The sequence below is a fragment of the Spea bombifrons genome, chromosome 3 (assembly GCF_027358695.1).
Source record: "Spea bombifrons isolate aSpeBom1 chromosome 3, aSpeBom1.2.pri, whole genome shotgun sequence".
Classification (NCBI taxonomy): domain Eukaryota; kingdom Metazoa; phylum Chordata; class Amphibia; order Anura; family Pelobatidae; genus Spea; species Spea bombifrons.
Genome location: NC_071089.1, coordinates 30,387,646 through 30,408,487, shown reverse-complemented (window position 1 = coordinate 30,408,487; position 20,842 = coordinate 30,387,646). Strand labels below are relative to the sequence as shown.

Here is a 20,842-nt window from a genome sequence, read left to right as displayed (position 1 = left end):
TATTCACTAGAATGCTATGTTCACTAGATATAATGGACATGTGACCAATAAAAAGCTGTATGCACCAGAGATAACAGAAATATGAACCACATAAAAGTTGCAAACACTTGAGATTATGGGAAAGTTAACCAATAAATAGCTTCCTTTCCCCAAACGATAATGGAAATGGTACACATGAGAAATAATAGAAACGTGAACCATGGGAAAACTCCATGACCTAAGATTATGGAAAAATGAACCAAATAAGTGGCTTGTTTTCAGATTAAGAAACAAAGAAAAACCCTTTACATAAAAATATTGATACACAGTTTTTGATTTCAATATCCCTGTTTTGAGTCACGATAGTCTGAAAGGAGAATCACTACCTTGCTGAAACAAAATTAGCAATAATTACATATGTAAAATATATACGGTCTTATGTTTTGCAATCAACCGTATGGATGAGTGCAATCACCATCTTGTGAAATTTACAAGCAGAGATATGATGATATGATGATAGCTGCAAATTGTAAAGACAAAATGGGGAAAAAAACCACCTGCCTTGTGTTGCCTTGTTTTGTCAAACCTGCTAATTTATATTAGAAGCGTAGTGATATTTTGGTGGTGTTTTGGTAAAGAAAACCCTAAGAGGCAAAGTTATATGTTAACTAACAAAACAGCATAGACAGTAAGTAAGTCTCTCCCAAAGATATCTAGATATACAGACATATGTAATATCGGGCTCAGCCTCAGCACACACTAAGGTACTCCCCATACGTAATTATAGAGGCATTGTTTTCCAGGTTGGGGATTGTAACATGGGTGTTAGGGGGTCCTTTAACATGAAGGGCACTAATGGGATTAGCATTATGGGCAATGGCAGGGTGGTGACTAGGGTTCTAACTTGATACTCGGCCTGAAAAAACCAGATGGCAGCCATGTCTGATGTCCAGTGTTAACTTCTGATCGTGTACTTCTTTTCTTTGTCTGCTCGTCCAATGTCTTGGTTTGGGTCTCTCCATTGAACACAATACGGGTTATGTATAAGATTCATTTGCAAGATTTGACAAGTGGAACTATTACCATAGCAACCAAACCCATATTGCTGCTGATCTGTCTGTTTCATTTGGTGATATAAACATATTATGTACATATGTACCATTTATAATGGTATACCTTTCATTATACTGTATACCTAACCACCATTTATAATATAATTATAATACCTATTCATTGTCAGAGGACTCATATATATATATATATATATATATTATTATTATTATTATTATTATTATCTTTTATTTATATAGCGCCAACAGTTTACGCAGCGCTTAATACAATACATAAATTCAAGGGATATGACAAGACAAGAATTGACAGACTTAGACAAACCGATACATTTGGTGGAGAGAGCCCTGCTCGCAAGCTTACAATCTAGATATATATATTATATTTGTACTAAACCTTTACCAACTATAACAGTGACAGGGGTTACGGATGAAGTACTGTATTTGTTAACTGAATAATGTTTGTAGCCCAATGCAGGGTCAATAAATCAATCATGTTATGTATGCCATAAATCCTGTTCAGCAGTTTATATTGGCAGTGACCTGTTCTACTATTGTTATGTAACAAGAAAAACCATTGCAATGTGTAAAACATTGATTAATCCCCTCGCTCAGGCTTTTATGATGGAGCTCACAGCACATCAGAGCAGTGTGGGCAATGTCCTGCAAGCCGGGAGTCAGCTGATTGCGCAAGGAGAACTTTCTGTGGAAGAGGAGAATGAGATTCAAGAGCAGATGGCATTGCTGAACTCGCGCTGGGAAGCGCTGCGGATTGAGAGCATGGACAGGCAGTCCAGGTGAGTTGATTCTATTTTTTTACAACAAAGAACACCATCCAGCAGATTACATTTGGCAGACAGATTCAATGTCCATTCCTGTCTGAAATATGACCATTTACTGAAAGGGGAGGCACCTAAAGCACATAAAAGGACCACAGAAAGTCAGGTTTCACAGTCTCCCTGGTTTCACCTATTACTGGTGGCTATATGTGGAATTGCAAAAAAAAAAACACATAAAAACTGAACCTGTGTATTTAAAATCAGATCAGCTGACTCATTTATAGTCTGCTGTCATTTAATGATGTCTGGATATCTTAATTGGTACTTACCTCAGTAACATATCCCACTTGGAATCTTTGCTTGACAACAGATGATGATTCCAAACAACTTCTCAAAAGTAATAGTTTCAATAGGGACAACTATTAGAACCATCATGAATAAGTCACTAAAATAGAGTCTTTGTGATGGGCTGTTAAAGGATTTGAAGAGTCTCATGGAATGGAAGAGTTCATTCAGTTTTTTTTACCCCCATTCATTTGTTCCAAATTGTTGCTTTGGCTAAAACTGATACCATGACAAACGAAATAGTGGTATTAATGAAAGTAAGGCTAGAAGATAAAATAACTTTAAAACATCTAAAACTATTACACTTTTTGGAAAGCTATAACCTTTGTAACATCTTATGAGATGGAAACCTTGCAGGTGAAATAAAGTGCCAAAATACACAAGCATGACACTATAATAGAAGCCAGTTTCATCTTCTATGGCACCTGTTGTGTTTGGAAGAATGCAGTATTTCTTATCCCTCTACACTAACATCATCTTTAATACTATACAATTACTTGTGACTTATTCTACTGTACAGACCTGCCGGAGATGCTTTTTCTGGCGGCTCAGGGTATCCACGGGCATAATTTCTGTAATACAAGGCTCACTGTTTTTGTGAAAGCGAATGCAATAAAACTGCATGAGTCTTATATTCCGAATACAATCATATAGCTGGAGATCCCCCCTCACTTAATTTTTCTTTTTAAAGTTTGGTGCACATTACAATTATGTCTTATATTGGCAAAATGATGGCACTGTATACGTTAAGAAGTCTTTACAGTCTCATTAAAAAATGGACAGATAATGGAGCATTGGAAAATAGCATTGGAAAATATGCACAGGACTGTATTTTTGAGACACACACAATACCTTAATATCTTGATGTATGGAATCTTAATTTATTGGTATATTCAATTCCAAACTTCTTTGGACAAACCCAGTATCATACTGTATGGGGCCAGAATCCCTGCTGGCATCATACAAATTAATTCTTGTTTTACTTTGACTGACCTATATATTTCATTTTTTTCTGCAAGACTACATGAAGTTCTGATGGATTTGCAAAAGAAACAACTAGACCAGTTGTCAGACTGGTTGACTGTCACTGAAAAGCGGATTCAGAAGATGGATAGGATGTCATTTGGTGAAGATTTTGAGGAGCTCAAGAAACAGATTGAAGAACACAAAGTAACTTTATGTTCTGTGGCTCCTTTTAACCACTATATAGGATATTAGATGTTTTCCCCTCCAAAAGAATGTTTTTAGCTTCATATACTGTAACTGTTTTTTACCACTCTATTTTATTATCGGTATTTACAAATGTTGGTATAGTATGCTATACTTTTTATAGAAATATTGTGTACACTTTGTCTAAGGATCTGTATTTTTGTGACCTGTGCACAGGCCGTGCTCCTAAGGCATGTCAATAAGATGGTCAAGTCTATTGTAGATGGGCCTATCTCTAAGATTTTAAGAACATGCATGGTTGGGTATGCCTGGAGGACAACATATTTGCCGAACCTGCTGAGATGACTATTATGACCCCCATAAAAGTTAAATCATATACAGTTTACCTAAAAAAGATATATTTTAAAATTGAATCCAATGATTCCAAAACATCGACAAACCTGGAAGCATTTTTGCAGTTCATACACTAGGGTGTGTTGTGATCTCCAGACTATTCAAATTAAATGTATGTATTTTTAAAGTACAATATATGTATATTTAAATTGAATAATTTGTTTAATAATGACAGTAGACTTTGAGCTGTCTCAGAAGTTGGTTGTAACTGTGGTTTTCCTTTTTGAAGGTATTGCAGAGTGATCTGGAGGCAGAGCAGGTGAAGGTCAATTCTCTGACCCACATGGTGGTCATAGTGGATGAGTTCAGTGAAGAAGGAGCTACAGTTGCTCTTGAAACTCAGTTGCAGGTAAACAGCTGCGATACACACAATACATTAATGCTCTCATTCCCTCTATATTTCGTCCCACACATTTAGCCACTTCTTACTCCATTTAACCATATACCACCATGTACATTTCAGTCATTTAAATGGACATGCCATCAGCTAAGCTCCTCTAGCATTTTAAGAAAATATACTTTTACTAAACCGTGATTTCATTCTTTCCGCATAAGAACAACCACACATAAAAATAGTTAAGTAACTGTGTCGGTTTCTGTGACAACAACTTCTGTTTATCTCTCTGTGTCGCATTGCCTGAATTATTATAAATGAGACAAAGTTTGACATGATTAATCAATTGATTCTGGAAAAGGTTTCGGCAATTAACAATACTAGGAATCATGTTACTGATGATGCAGTAAGTCATAAACCTAATTGAGCAAAGTAAGTGGAACACCATCTATATATACCCCCAGCCAATCTTGTTAATTAAGGGTTTTCTTGAAGTATATAACCTGTAATAATATCCGCTATAATATCCTTATCCGAATCTTTAAAATTGTCCTCATTTTCATCAGTACCAGATCAGCTCACACTGCTCCTTATTTACAGAGGCTCGGAGAGCGTTGGGCAGCTATTTGCCGCTGGACAGAGGACCGCTGGAGCAAACTTCAAGAGGTTCTAATCCTGTGGCAACGATTGCTAGAAGAACAGGTATATGAAAAAATCCTATTTAAGCACATAAGTTGTTACTGTTCAGGATCAAATCCCTATACATGACTCTCACAACACAATTGCCCAAATGTTTCTGAGTCAAGGGGTCTCGTAAATCATGTCTTATTTGTGGTTATAAGGTGCTAACGTGGGGAAAGTAGACCACAAAACCTCACCATAAGCATGAATGGACCTTTTACTTGCTGTTTTTGCACCTGCGTAACCGGGATATCTCCTTCTGTGTTTTGCAGTCTCATGGTACTTATAATACATATGGTAAATGGCAAGTATGTTTTCAAATGACCTCACATTCCAAATTAAAAAACAAAGTGGCTGTCAAATTTTTTTGGGCCCAAAGCTAAAAAAGAGCTTTGTGGGGGTCATGTATTAATTGAGAAGCCTGCAAGTATATTTTAGCCCTTAGCTTTGTATTAACGTGAGCAATAAAACATAGCCAACATACATCTTGAAACAGATCTTTATTTCTTTCAACACCAGACCCCTTAGCTGTCACTAAGTGAATGTGTACATTTCATTTGCCTGCTCTGTATTACTTGAGTGGTGGCTTGTGGTTGCCCAGCCTGCAGAATCCCAACTTGTGCAGCCGTGATCCTCCCGCCGAGAACCTTCCCTCGTTGATTTCTTCAATCCCCAATTTAACCCTTGTGAATTCAAAATCATGAATGTGTTAATCTTCCTATATGTTATAGCAAAGTTCTAGGTAAAGCTAATGGGATTTTTCTAAAAATATATTATCCGCTCATGTTTTAGTTGCATTTGAATATTTTGAATTAACCAAAATGAATCAATCACAGTTAGAATAATTCTAACTATGGATTGGTCATAAATCCATGTTTGTAAAATGTAGGATATACGTAGAATATAGCGTAGAATATGTTAATATTAAAAACGTGAATCATTAGAACATTTCTATGGTTTTCTAATGCAAAGTTGTATTTTTGAAATTGTTCCAATGTCATTATTTTGGGTATGTTTGCCCATTTGTCCAATTGTGATTTGCGGCCGCTGTCATTTTGTTTTGCTTTGGGGGGTATGACATATGTGCATTGTAAAAAAGTATATGTTTAAGGAGACAGCTGCCAACCAAAACATAAGGCTGGGGAACATAATGGGGAGATGCACAAATAGAAGTGTTCTTTCCAACACAAAGAACTATCTCCTGGATATTTACCTCTTATTTTGTGCTTGTGTGGCATGTATATCTAAATAGGTCCTATACATACTAAATACTGTGAAAAATATCTAGGGTACCAGAGTTCCTTAGCCCAACTTATGAATGAAGTTAAATTAAGTTAAATGCATGGATTATTGTTTCTTTCTGAATTTGGAAGCCAATAGAATGTCTGGGACCGCCAACCAGGCAGACAAAGGTGTTGCTTGCACGGCCATCCTAACCACATTGTGAAAGATGGCACGTATGTGTCACAAAGAGAAGTAATAAAAGTACATTAAGCGACAAATGATCAAATGATTTCTTTCCTTGAAATACAAGCGCAAACTATATAATTTACTCCACAAAACAGAATACTCTAAAAAGTAAAAGCAATAAAACAGTCAGCAAGGTTAATATCTAATCGAAGAACTATTGAGAATTGAAAAAAACAGTAATATGCCTTAAAATTGGACAGATATATTGTGTGCTGAACTAATCGAGATTTTTGCCAGGGAAACCTGCGGAATGTGATTTGGAACCTAGTACTTAACTCCTTGCACTCTTTCTTTAGTGCTTGTTCAAGGCCTGGCTTTCTGAAAAGGAAGATTCTTTAAGTAAAATCCAAAGGAGTCATTTCAACGACCAGGCAGAGCTGAGTGCCAGCGTGAGAAGTTTGGCAGTGAGTATCTGTGTTATGAAAGGAATGCACTTGTTCGCGATTAAGACATTTCAGAAGAAATATGCTTGAGGGTACCATGACTTCAAGAAGTAATAAGATGGTCTACTTTCTCCACCCATCACCCCATCTCGCTGTCAATGTTATGCATTCTTTCCTGCTTTTCATCAGTGTTCATTTCCTTTGGCCCCGAAGACATTTAATAAAAACAAGTCTATCATGCGTTTCTGCTACAAGTGAATCAAAGATTCCCTCCACAGTGTTTTGATTCTGTCCTGTTTTTACAAAATACTTTATGGCTCCAATGTTCAGCCTAATGTAACTCATATCAAGGGTGGTACAATCGCCATGGCAAACAATGTAATGCTCCTGCCACTTTTACCTTTGTGCACCAGGATCAGTTTTATTATATATATGTATATATATATACACAAAACCAATAATATTCTATTGCACTCCGAACCAATTCTTTAGTAGCCTGGTGCTAGGTTGTAGCATGTCTCTACAATCCAAGGGGTCACCAGGCACATTGTTGTCTTATTAAGTAAAAATATTTAAATCTCCCATTCTCTATTTGGACTGTTAGTAGTACTCAGCAGAGACCCCCTATCCCAGTGTCTGCATAAGTATTGTACCTGCAACTGTGTGTTAAAAATACTTGTACAACTTGAGAAACAATTGGTGGGATGGGTGTATTATGAATATATTTGGTCTTAAACAGGGCCATAGAGCCAGTTTCCATATGATCTATGGTCTAGGATCCTTTAGCTTTTAATTTGTTTACAGGTTTTAAAGGAAGAATTAGGAAAGAAGAGCCAGACTTTAGATCATCTTCACGAGATAGCCCAGAATGTAGATCACCTTGTCGTCAATGCCAAAGCTTCTAAGAAGCTCAAAAGTGATATGGAGGACATAGCCCAGCGTTGGGATGGGTTGGTACATCAGCTTGAAGACTACACTAAACAGGTACTTACATTAGTTGGGAGGATTTTTGGATGATCCTGGGTGTAAACTTGATGGCAATGTGTGTTAAAGTTTTGTTTGTTTAAGGCGCAAAGCCTGTAGATCTTGTAGGAGTTTATGGTACTTGATAGAAAGTGGCTCCATATTAAATGTCAATAAAAGAAAACACCTATTTGAAAATAACATTCCACAACATGAATATTTAGAAAGAATGTTTTATATAAATATAAAGCACATGATCATACTCTTTTTGGTTCTTTTGTCTGTGTTTTTAATTATTCGGTCAGGCCACTTTTTTAAGCGGGCCTTTCATGCATCTGTGTAGTCTGTAGACATTCAGAGCAACCTGTCAGATGTTGCTTTATTTAGTGGCTATAGAACTTGTGTTTAAGTGGCACTTAATCATGTCCCCTACTGATCGTTGTATGACCTTCATACTGTATGTGACCTTTGGGTGTTTTAAAGCTAGATTAGAAAACGTGTTAAATACATGAATAATATATATTACTCAATATTTCTATTGAATTGTCAATAGTGCCCTATTTTATATATTTTATTTGGGTTTCCTTAGGTCTCTGAAGCAGTAACATCTTTAGGGGTAACACAAGTGTCACGGAAAATTGTTGAAAATGTCACTGTTAAAGAGTTTAGAAGTATTCATATAACCAAGGAAGAACTTCATCCTCCACCTCCTCTCAAAAAACGTCAGATGTACCTGGACACAGAAGAGAAAAAAAAGTGAGTAAATAAGTGAAATCCAAGGAATCCTTCCTCTCTTCTGCAGTTGTATAGGGAACCTTATCCTAACTAAATTCATTAATTAAAACCTCGAGTAATAGTAATTAAAAGCAGAGTAATAGTTTCCAGTCCTGATTTTATCTCCCTTCTCCTCACCCCATCCTTACAAATGCCTACCAATCAACACAAATCAGCAACTTAGGTGAGAGAGAGGTGCGAAAAATAATTGTGGAGATCTCGGCAACAGAAATTAATATATTTTCTCTGTGAATGCACCAATGGCTGCTCGCAGACAGAGGTCCTTTAAGGAGTTTCACCCATAGTTCCCAACTATGGCAACAGGAATCAAAACTTGAAACTACTTCGGGGCAGAGTTTGCATCACAGTTTGGTACCACTGGATGGTTATTTTTAAAGCTTACTGTCCCTTTATTAATAACTTTAATATGGAATCAGCATCTGTTACATGTAAGTTTGTTGGAGGGAATCAAACTTCAGTAATATAGTTACATCGAATCAAGAGGTTAAGAGGTCAGCTAAGAAAAATTGATAATTCCTATGATAGTTTGCTAATCTCATTTGGAAAAAAATGTGTAATATGGAATTACGGGATGACGAGCATTGTTAACTTAAGTACCACCTGCTTTTGCCTTTTTGTTTTTGATCAGGTTTGATGGTGAATCTGCTGAGCTATTGAATTGGATGATTAAATCTAGAGCCATCATTCAAGCTATGGACATCAGTGACTACAGAAAGATTAGAGAAACATCAGACATGAAAGAAGAGCTAAAGGTAAAATGAGAACTGGGGAGGAAGTTGCCATGAATAGAGGGTTTTGTCTGTTGACTCTTTATCAGCTGGAGCTATGATCTGTCATTTCACCATCGAGCAGAATATATCACGTTCCTTTAGAACTCAGTGGTTATTGGCTGCCTGCTCTATCAAAGAAAGGCTAATAAAAACATTTACAGTATGTTAACATCAATATAAATAGGCAGGGGAGGGTTGGTACCATTCACCCCAAGGTGAAAGTTGAGCCATGTGGTTAAGTAATATAGCATCACGAACAACATTTCCCAGACAATATGCTTAGTGGGTAGTGGGTGCTATCCTCAACACATTCCGTAAAAGGGAAAGCAAAGAAAGCTCATAAAAAGTACACAGAAAGTATCCAGTTAGAGAGTGAATGTATCCTATAGTTGTGCAACCCTAGTGGCTATATGTTGAATAGCAATTAACACTTACAACAAGGCCTATGCTAGTTGGCAACATAAAGTTGAAGTTAGGGACACTTTTTAGTATGCCAGCATTCAAAGTTTAAACTTTAATGACCTCAGGGTTCCTTCTGAAGATGTTATGTATTACTTGTTATGTCATGGTTACCCATTGTACAGCGCTGCAGAATATGATGCCGCTATATAAAACAATAAATAATAATAATAATGAGCATCATGACATATATATATCACATGACTGCATGCTAAGAGTGCTTTAGCTATTGGGGGATAACTAAGTGTCTCATATCTAGAGTCAATCTGTGTTTGTATGTTTATTAAATTCCAGGCTCTTGATCAAGAAAGGATTGAAAGATCTCCTAAATTTGCAGAACTCGTCCGAACTGGACAGCAGCTCTTGGAGCTGTGTATGCAAGGTATGACTTTTTATGAATGAAAATAAATGGCCATACGTTTTACGTCCAATCCTGGGACATTTTTTGTACAATTATATAAGTAACTTTAACACAATGTGATTTTTTTCCTACACTGGAACTAACAGTCTTAGTTATACGTTATGATGTTTAAAATGTTAAATGTCCAGGGGACAAATAATAATCAGCGACAGAAGGTTCAATCGGGGACTTCCTTTTGAGAATAGGGTCAAAATAGCCACCTATATTAAGTGACACCACTGTTGCCTTAGCATCTTATACTGACTGTGCCTGTCTAGCATTTTGAGGGGGGCTACCTATGGTGTTACAAGATCCAGGACCCACTGTGATGCTTATCTATAACTTAAACAGGTAGATTCTGAGGTTCTAGCTATATAAATTACCCCGTTATTAAGTATAAAGCATGTATTAATAAATGGGTTTCCACTGAATTGTCTGTAGGAACATGCTCACTTAAAGTGACACTTCTGCCACTATATGCATTTTAATACCCCCAAATGCATTTGCCTCTTTCTCCGCTCCCCAGATAAATACCCTGTAAGAGGTATACTCACCTGCATGTGTAAAGTCTTCACATTGATTTCAAGGTGTGCACTTTCCTGCCACTGATTGACTGTTTGAAAGTGTTCCCATTTATTTTAATTGGAACACTTTACTGCCACTGATTGACAGCATCAAAAAGCCAATCAGTGGCAGGAAATATCTATTTTAAAACTTCTGGTAAGTTTTTATATTTATTTGCTTTGGAACAATGCATATTAAAGCACTCACATCATACTTGTATAATTATACTTATTATAATTATTCTTCTATCATGGGGGTTTCAGGGACATTACATTGTCCCTTTAATGTTCTCAACTCTTAATTGAAATGGCAAGACATGCCTTGAGCTCTATGCTGACCATTGTTTGGTTTCTACAGCTGTTCAAATATTATTGCGAGGCTGGTGAATGACTGTTAACCTTGTTCTTATCATTTAATTTCCTGACTTTGAAATTTGTCAACTTAATCCAATTATACTGCAGCCAACACCAGTTACGGGTTCTTTATCAGTCTTTTGCTCTAGACACGAAAGAGTTGAGTAAGGTTTTCAGAAGGCCATCATTCTCGGATCTATCAGAAACTCCACCTCTCTTTTTATTGCTTACAATTTATTTGGAAATCTAGAAAAAAATATTTTCCGCGTGCGAAGCCTTTAGAAGAGAGAGTGGAAAAGCAGATTCCTAAGAAACAACACATGGGCTTTATATGTAATATTTCCAAATCAATAACACTTTAAAAAAAACAATACCTTTCAAAATAGCCTCGGAAACCCTGAAAAGTCTATTTGCTATTATTATAATTAATATTAAAGATGCTTCTCTTCTACACTGATGAATTTAATGCTTTTTTTTTACCGAAATTCTAAAAACATTGTAGTGCTGCTGAATTTCCAAACCTTTGAAGAAAATAATTATTTAATCAAGTAAATTGCTTTACCAGGGAGACTTAATTGTCTTGTGACACAAAAGCAAGCACTTTTTAAAAGTGTGTTTTTTTATGTAATTAAACCTTCAAAGGAAAGAACTAAATTATAGATCTGCTAAGGTTTATTTGCTTAAGGTACGAGACACTGTCTTGTTGAACAGCACCTTTTAATGGACCGGCCACATTTAATTAATTAAATATTATTATTATTATTGTTTACGTAGCACCATCTTATTCCACAGTGCTGCACAATATAAAGTTTGTAGCATGCTAATGCAGACGATTTAAGAGTAATTATTACACTATTAGTTCATTTGTAAAGGACACTGGGTCCAATTCAATTATCCATCTAGTTTTTAGACTTTGGGTTGATTTAACCGCCAGACACATAGTAATGTAACCTGTGCTAATCGCTGAACCATGAGTACATGTTTAGTGACCATAACTCAAATACTTTTGCTTGTGAATCAAGTCGATTGTTGGTAACGCTCAATAACGTCCAATTACCACGTTCTTGTGCAGAAAAACTGAAAACACATTGGCGTAATTATACTTGGGCACAAATTGCACGTGGTCACTTTAAATTTAGCATGTGTATTATATTTAGGTCCCCAAAATACACAAGTTTTAAATGTAACTGTGGCATCCTGGTGGCTTTTCAAAGTAGAAAACGTTGGATTTTAGGTCTATTTTTACTGTTCAGTCTGTTCCCCAAACACCGTTTCGGTGAAATGTGGTATTTTAATGTTGTAGTGTCAGCACTAATCCTTAAAGCAGTTCCTATGTACTTTTTATTCTGTTTGTTCTGCGTGTCCGACCCCCCCCCATGTCATAGCTGTATTTGCTTTTGAAAAGTACATTCCAGGCCTTTCATGGTACCATGGTAATAAATACTCTTATGTTTTTCTTGTCCTGTAAATTCCATTTCCTAACTTAGATATAATGTATCTTGGTCTCAGTAATATTGTTTCTTGCTTTTCCCTCCATTTTCATAATGTATGGCGCCCCCTGCTGGTCTTTAATCCATTTTGCCATTTGTTCTAATGTTAGTTGATGGTAACCCACTGACCAGGTTCTTATTTATCGATACACCATTGCGGCAAACCAAGGATCAAGTGCTTGCTATATTATTATAAAATAGCACACGTACAATGTACTACAAGACTTAATTAACTAGAGGTTTAGAGCACTACAGTTCAACATGGTACTCTGTAGCTTCTTAAATACTTTCATCTCAAGATTGTAAGCTTGCGAGCAGGGCCCTCTCCACCTAATGTATCGGTTTGTCTTAGTCTGTCAATTCTCGTATTGTCATACCTCTTGAATATATGTATTTTATTAAGCGCTGCATAAACTGTTGGCGCTAAATAAATAAAAGATAATAATAACCTCAAGACCTTATGAGCTCTAGAGAGAGGGTAAAGCACCGCTTTGCTGCGCATTTTGTTGTCAACATCTCAGGAATCAGAACGTTTTGGTGACTTTGCAATCCACATTTTTTTTGAAGGGGTACTTTACTAAATAGTGAGTTTTAGTGATATAAAGTACCTTAACTCAATATGATTTTTACAAACGGGCAAGCTCTGACAGTTATTTATGTAAGAAGTACTTGGTTGGCCCTTCACAATTTGTAGTTAAAAGGTGACATGTTTTTTTTCTCACCGCAACCTCCGTACAAATCGCTGTATAGTAAATGAGCATTTTTGTGGTCTGTGTACACAACAGTGAAACAGAGGCTTTTATTAGTGGAAAACGTATTAACCACAGGCCAAAAAGAGCTAATCTAGATGATAATTTGGATTCCTGTACACACAGCTCTGGAACACAACGTTTTAACAATTCTCAAATTCATTAAACCTTCTGTTATGTTTTTACATACTAAAACTTGTGTAGCAAGTTCTTCTTCTTCCTATCAACCAGCTGTAGTTTTCATATCCTGGATCAAGTACGTTTCCTTTTAACCATGTAAGTGAATGAACTACACAAAAGTTCAGAAACATATATTGGGACCTACAAATAAGTCTCAGACATATGAATAACAACTTCTTCATTACATTACAGAAGATATTCCCTCTGATGAAGTGAAGAAATCACTAGATGCTTTGCAGGCTGAATGGACAGAGACAAATCGCCAAGTAGAAGAACTAAATAAGGGGATCCATTACCAAGATGCCATCAATACATTCTTCAAGGAGCTGGAGAGCTTGGAAGACATTATTAAGCAAGAGGTGGAATTTTTAAATACCCAGCCTTCGGTATCTCATGAATTTTCTCTGCAATCATTAAAAGAAACCAGCCAGGTAAAACCAGTTGTGAAGTAGTCTAACTATTGCACACACATACCTAGCTCTCTGTATCTGTAAACACTCGATGACCTGTAGCATGTTGTGTTATGTGATTGCCTCCCTGATCTCAGAAGAACAGTGTATGTGGTTTATGAAAGCCATCAGCAATGTTGTGCTGAAGAGAGTGAACTCTTTTTTTTGTACATGTCTTGTTCTCCTAATGGAATTTAAATACTGCTTTACAGGATTGTTTGTAAAGGTAAATAAGAACCCTTAACCGAAAGAACATGTTGTAACATTTTGATATATATCTATAAACGTTCCCATGGCCTGTCATAATTAAAATTTCACAAACAATTACGAATTGCTGTTTTAGCATTCATATAGTTGTGTGACCATTTTACATATCCAACCTGCCTGGGCTGAAACCTGGTTTGAAGTGCTAGAAATACATCGGCAGTGCTTAGCATATATGGGTAACATATGAGTTTATTCACTAAGTTTTTTGCGTAATTGGGATGAGATAAAGCATTTCAACCCACTGACTTTGTTATATTCCAAATGTAGAACTAAAGTGAATTGTTCATGCCATCTCATATAGTTAAATTGGAAAGATTATGCATGTATCTACTAAAGTGGTAGTTGACAGGAGGATAGTTGCCTTTTTAACTCAACAGTTTCCTTAGGCATGGAATTTCTTCCTACTAGAAGCTGACCCCGAATAATGCATAGGTCTTTCTTTTAAGAATGCTCACTGGTTTAACTTTGCATTTGGCAGGGCCTTCTTCTTCTATAAGAAGGTCCTTATGGTCCTCACCTCAGCTGGCCTGCAAACTCTTTGGTGAATAAGCTACACTAGCTCAATACAAATTGGCTAATTCTGTATCCATAAAAGAGGATTAAACCATGCTTTTTTTTATTTATTCTAGATGCTGGTCAAATTTATGGTTGTAATTTTGTGGGTTTTTTTCATTGTATTTTAACAGAAAAGACTAAACAAGCTCAATGACTTGCGTACACAAGTGGAAAATCTGAAATTGCATGCATTGTCCCTTAGCTCCCAACCTGGAGCTCCAACTTTTATTCAAGTCAGTTTGAATGGATTCACCGAGCGCTACCAGAATGTGATGAACCAAGTGGAGCAGGAGGTCCAGAAATACCAGAAAGGTACATAACTGCAATGTGTTACTTTACATATTATATAGAAAAACTGTATCAATGCCAACATGAATGCAAGGCTGTAGTAGATTTAATAGTCCTGACTTACATTTAGAAAATGTATTATAATCTGCTAATTTATTGGAATTCCACAGCAGGAGAGCATCCCACCAAAAGAGTGGACTAATACCACCATAAATTTGTCAGCCCACCTGTCTGTTAGTTTAGTAGTAAATGTGTGAGTGATCTACAGAGGAGTCACTGGTGCTCGGATGATGGAAAAAACTACATAAATGTAGAAAGGTTTGCTTACAAAATTTTCTGGAACGTGACAGCCATGTGAAAAAGTAGATCAGTGAACATAAAGGTACACGAATATGTCATAAACAGTAGCGCATTTCACATGTAAATATGTCCAGCAGATCCAAAGTGCTAGTATTGCATCTGCATCATACATATGTATAACGGCTGGTAATTGAGTTTACACATGTTATTATGCTGCAAGTGCAATTTTATTGTATACTGTAGGTAGCAGGGCTAAAGCAGTGAGAGTTGGTTTGGCGAGTATGTTTCGTGTTCATATGGGCTGTTAATGCAGCAAAAATAAAATGTGAATTCTTTTGAAGAATTGGAGAGCCAGCCGAGCCAGGATTACCTGGATACAAGAAAAGCCCTGAATGATACATTATTGGACTGTCAACAGCAGTTACATTCTCTCTCAGCTGGCTTATGTGACCCCGTGGCAGTAGAGAAGGCATTGCAGCAGACAAAGGTAATGTAGGGAAATGTTCATGGAATAGTATCACGTTAAGGACGTTGCTTTATGTACATGTAAGTTGCCAGAAATGTATCATGATAAAATTGCTATATCTGGTAAACAGCGTTTCTTGCAACCCACCATTTTGTCTTCCTGCTCCCATTTTAATTTCCCACAATTATATAATTATGTTTCAATTCCTTCTGATTTTATTTACCCCATCATCTCCAAGCTTTCTGATGATTCATCCTCTCCCTGATTTATGATCCATCATGTCCCCACTCATCGCTGGCACCTGTCCTTTCCTGAGTGTAAATTGCGCATGCAGTGTATATGTATGAAGCAATGCCCACCACGGCTGCAGAAACATTCTTATTAGAAGTAGACATGTGTCCTTTTGTAAGGAAATGACCACTGAACAGCCTCCCATATGTATTAAAGAGCTGATGCAGTGCATTGGGGACAGTATATGTTAACCATTGCAAATGTGTCATGTAAAGCAGCAGTTACATAGCCAGGTGCTCTGCAGCAGGACAGTTATACCTATAGAGAGCTACTGACCAATGCTATACGTACCACTAGTTATCTCTATTAGATTCACTTCTGGAGGGATCCGACTAGCAATTTATGGGTGATCTCCTTGTGGGAGACCATCTATTATGGCACCTTAAGCAGTTGCCTAGCTGGCCTTTTTAGTGGGTCCCGCCCTGATCATCAAGATCAAACCACCGTCGACTGTCAAACCTGGCCATGCTCGGTACAAAGATATGCAATAAATGAGATTGCCTTCAGCATAGTAAACTCCTTAAATGTGAGTTGTCAAATGTTTGTTGCTTAGTTGGTTTGATCATTTCAGTGACAGAGAGGAGGGCAACAAATTGTGAAGGGTTCAGGGCATTATGTGTGTGCAACTCCCGTGTGTCCTCTGCAGAACATCTGTGCTGTGAAAACTTCACTGCTGCCGCTCTGGGCATTAACCTTCAACTGAATCTATACTTCTTTCATAATTAGAGCCCTTCTATTGACATCTTCAGGTTGTTAATACATAATGTTTTCTCCCCTTTCAGCTTCTCTCACAGACAACAGATGATCAGAAACCTATATTAGATAAACTGTATGTTGAAGCCAAAAGTCTGGAGAAACGCGCATCAGAAGACACATCAAAGGCATGTATGAAAGAGTGCAATGATTTAGGGAACCGTTGGGCCAAGCTAAAAGAGGACCTCTCAGAGCGTCTCTTCACTCTTGAGGACATTTTGTCTAAACTGAAAACCTTCGAGGTAAGAAAAATAGATTAAAATTTGTTAGTTCTGTTTATGCAACTCCAGGTTCCATCTTGTAGGCCCTATAGACAACAATTACCTCTTGTCTCCTTAATATCTTGCTGCACTCTTCTCTTATTATTAGAATAAGTGGCTACTCATTATTACTAATAGTTACCTTCAAAGTGGACCCTTGTCATATGTGCATTTTCATAATTTTCATGCAATGAAATCTTAAAACTTAAAATTCAGTTTGGGATCAATAAAAACGAAGTATTTTGATGGGCATATGTAATTGTAACGTATTAAAATCATCTCAGGCATATATTGTTTTTTGCTTACATTTCACTAAAAGGCCTAGTAATGTTTACATTTCTGTAAAAATTAAAATTATATTCTTGAACCACTCTTAAATGCTGTACTGTGACCTACCAATTTACAACAAATAATAAAACAGTTTATTATTGCTCATGCTAAAACACATCTGCTCAGACTGTCTTGTAGGGGAGTAGGACCATAGTTTTAGCAAATTTGGCCATCTCAACAAGTGCAGGGAGTGTAATTTCAAAGAAAATCACATACATATCTGGGATTCTAGGGTTATATTAAAACATTAAAATATTTTAAAAAAGTACAAGACATTTCAAGCAGGAAGTAAGTAGAAAGGAGAATCTTCAAAGAGTTTACTTCAAAAAGAAGCAGTTCCACAATCTAGATATAAATGAATGGGGTCTGTAAATTAGATTTATTCATAAAAGTACAGGAAAAATACAAAAGAATAGGATGCTAGACCCATCTCTGTTACATCGTTCACATGAGAAGTTTATGAGACACAGACGGTCAGGTTTTGCATCCTTAGGTTTTTAACACACATTTTAAGAGCATCATGTAGTTGTGTTTGTTTTAATGTTAATTAACTAAACATTAATTTGTTAATAATAAGTAAACCATTTAAATAAGATATTTTCAGGCTAAGGAATTTAGTATAGAGGCAATATAAGGTGCTAGAACTATGTAATTGCCACATGAATAACAAAATGAAATTATATATTCTGACCAAACATGAAGCTTTAGTATTTTATTTTGACCAAAGCACATTGCTTAATTAATATTTGAAGGCATTCCATTGGAAGCGTCTGGGCTTCCAGAAAAGGACGAGCTTATGTTTCAGGATTCCCCCCCCCTACCCCACAACTAACACAAAAATTTGCCCTAACATTCACACACTCTAACTTTGTAAACACACTGATTCTAACACCATGCGCTAACACAATACACTTACACATACTCACTCCAACACCATGAAAGTACACACACACACTTTATTAACGCACTCCCACTCTAATTCCACACACCAACAAGCATGCTAACACCATCTATTAACACACACTCTAAAATTATACACAAACACAGTCACTCTAACAATACTCTTACACACGCTCACTCACTCAAACACCATACAGTAATACACACAAACAGTATACATACAAACTCACATAATCACTTCTGATGCAAGCTGCCATCACACAATGTGACTCAGCTGAGTGCATCAGTGCCGTGCACCTGCCTCAGCTAACCCTGCCAAGTGTCTGGAATAAGTGAGAAGCTTGTGTGTGTAATTGAGTGTCTATAGAGTGTAAATAATTAAATTAATGTTGAGGCAGAGCTTATAATATGGTCTTTACAGGTATTGCAGGAACCAGGCAAGAGCACCTAAGTTAGACAACTAAGTCCTAGGTGAAGCAGGGGGAAATTGATTTCTGTGATCTAACCTTTCGTTTCTACATTGGTAGAGAATAGAAAATGTTTGTACCACCTCCTCATTTATATGTATATTATTGGTGTGATATTTAAAACAGCCCGAGACTTAATACCTATTGCTTTTTGCTGTCGGATAAATGCCACACTCCAATCCATTTCTGTCATGTTGGCTCCAGCCGGTCAGGTTCTTTGGCCGCCTGTATCTCTCTTTTTTCCCTCACTTGCTTCATTATACGTGCCTTTGTGGTGCCTTTTATCTTTTATTTTTCTTTGTGGGAAATCAAACAGAATTGGTTCTTCTGACATTTAAAACCGGGAGAAACGTTGTTCTCTGATGTTCCATTTTATATTAAGGTCAAGTAAAAAAAAAAAAAAAACATGATGTCCATTAATTTTTGGCTTCCTTTATTATTTTAATTTGTTCTAAATCTCCTCCTGACAGTCTTTGTACGTGAAGACATGAAGCAATTACTTTTTTTATGTGCACCAACACTGATAATTTAGATTAATTGGTCATATCAAAAGGATATTTGGCAGGATTGTCATTTTTTTTCTGTTTCCTCTGTAGTTACAGATTGTGAGATTTTTTTTTTAGAGATGGTCCTTCTTTGTAGATCAAAACATTTCTGGCCGTCTTGTGTTGTAATAATGTCTCTTGATATAAGAAAAGAAAAAAGTCATTACAAGTTCCAAGCTGTTTTCACCATTTTAAGAATTCAATTAAAGGTGCTGTCCCACCTATTATGCTGAAAGTAACACTTTTGTAACTAAATGCATCATTAGAAAACTAATTCCTAGTACAACCAAACCCACCCTAGATGCTTATGGGACCACATGTAAATTTAAAGGGACCACCCTGCCATCAAATGCCTTAAAGTCTATATGATGGCTGGAGCGTCCCTTTAACAGTGGCTGCTAGAATTATATTCTTTTTGCGGTGTGGTGCGATAATCTGTTGCAAATTAATCTTTGACATGTTTGTCTTATTAGACTGATTCAAAATCTGTTGAAAAATGGCTGAAAGATGCGAAAGACTTTGTTCTTAACCGACACACTAAATCTGAGGATTCTGAAGGCTTGCAGAGACAACTGGATGAGTGTACGGTATGTATTGTTCTGCTGTTACAATGTTATTTTAAATCCAGAAGAGACAGAATGTCATGAAACCATTTACTGAAACTACCTATAGCTTGTGCTTTTTGTTTGTCAATCCGTGTAATTGTTTTGGAGATATGAGTATACATTATGAGGGCTGAGATCAGCGGCAGCCAGAGACAAAGGCAGCATAAAGGTCTCTTGTATATGTAAATATGTGTGTATATGTGTGTGTGTGTGTGTGTATATATATATATATATATATATATATATATATATATATATTATAGATTCTTAATTATGAGAGCTCATTTCTCAAATGACTATTATGCCCGTATTGTATTTCAAACCTTGTGACCAGGCATTCTTTATTTACAGTTTTGTTGGCTTTTATTAGAGCAGGGGGTCTCCAACTTTTCTTTCAATTGGACACAGACACAGTTTTTAAATAAAATAGATGACAATGTTTCATCGAACATGTACATGGTTTTAGAATGAAAATGCTAGACGTTTTATACATGTAACAATAGTTATGTTAGAGGTTGTTTCTTATTAAATTGACCTCTACTGCCTACCCATCCCATTAACCTTCATGGTCTACAGGGCTATAGAAGCTCATGGGACAGCCAACTTTGTCAAACTAGTAGGAGCCCATCCATGGAGTTGGATGAAATCATGTTTAAAAACAAGCTAAGTTGTGTATTCTATTTAAGGGCACAGTATCCTGTAATAGACTTTATAATGTAGCTGTGTTACATTGGCACCAGTACATGCCGAGTATTGCATGCTCTTAAACTGTCCAAAGAGTGGACATCTAACTTAAGTAGGAAAAGCAGATAAGGCATAATTATCTTCACTAAAGTCAGAACTCTCTCTCTCCATGCTCCTTTTCATTGCATACATAAACATTGCCAACTTTCCTTCCATGGCACGCGCTGCCTCCAGTTATTTACTGAATTTGCCGCAAAAGCGTGTGCTTTGCCCTATGACATTAATTATGATCATTCACATATCTCGTGATCGTGTAAAGTAGAAAGGACTCAGATTTCAGAGCTGCCTTTATGGTTGT

At 36.6% G+C, this 20,842-nt stretch overlaps 1 protein-coding gene across 3 annotated transcripts in view; it reads left to right on the top strand.

Moving 5' to 3' along the window:
* The window catches only part of UTRN (utrophin), a 284,301-nt gene that overhangs the window by 58,214 nt on the left and 205,245 nt on the right, over nucleotides 1-20,842 (top strand). For all 3 annotated transcript variants that reach the window (XM_053460556.1, XM_053460558.1, XM_053460557.1), the window contains 14 exons: nucleotides 1,662-1,843; nucleotides 3,190-3,340; nucleotides 3,963-4,082; nucleotides 4,668-4,769; nucleotides 6,515-6,622; nucleotides 7,406-7,585; nucleotides 8,154-8,320; nucleotides 8,988-9,111; nucleotides 9,883-9,970; nucleotides 13,517-13,755; nucleotides 14,727-14,907; nucleotides 15,525-15,670; nucleotides 16,723-16,935; nucleotides 19,669-19,782. In XM_053460556.1, the coding sequence (XP_053316531.1) occupies nucleotides 1,662-1,843; nucleotides 3,190-3,340; nucleotides 3,963-4,082; nucleotides 4,668-4,769; nucleotides 6,515-6,622; nucleotides 7,406-7,585; nucleotides 8,154-8,320; nucleotides 8,988-9,111; nucleotides 9,883-9,970; nucleotides 13,517-13,755; nucleotides 14,727-14,907; nucleotides 15,525-15,670; nucleotides 16,723-16,935; nucleotides 19,669-19,782 (2,115 nt within the window). The remainder of the gene's footprint in view (nucleotides 1-1,661; nucleotides 1,844-3,189; nucleotides 3,341-3,962; nucleotides 4,083-4,667; nucleotides 4,770-6,514; nucleotides 6,623-7,405; nucleotides 7,586-8,153; nucleotides 8,321-8,987; nucleotides 9,112-9,882; nucleotides 9,971-13,516; nucleotides 13,756-14,726; nucleotides 14,908-15,524; nucleotides 15,671-16,722; nucleotides 16,936-19,668; nucleotides 19,783-20,842) is intronic.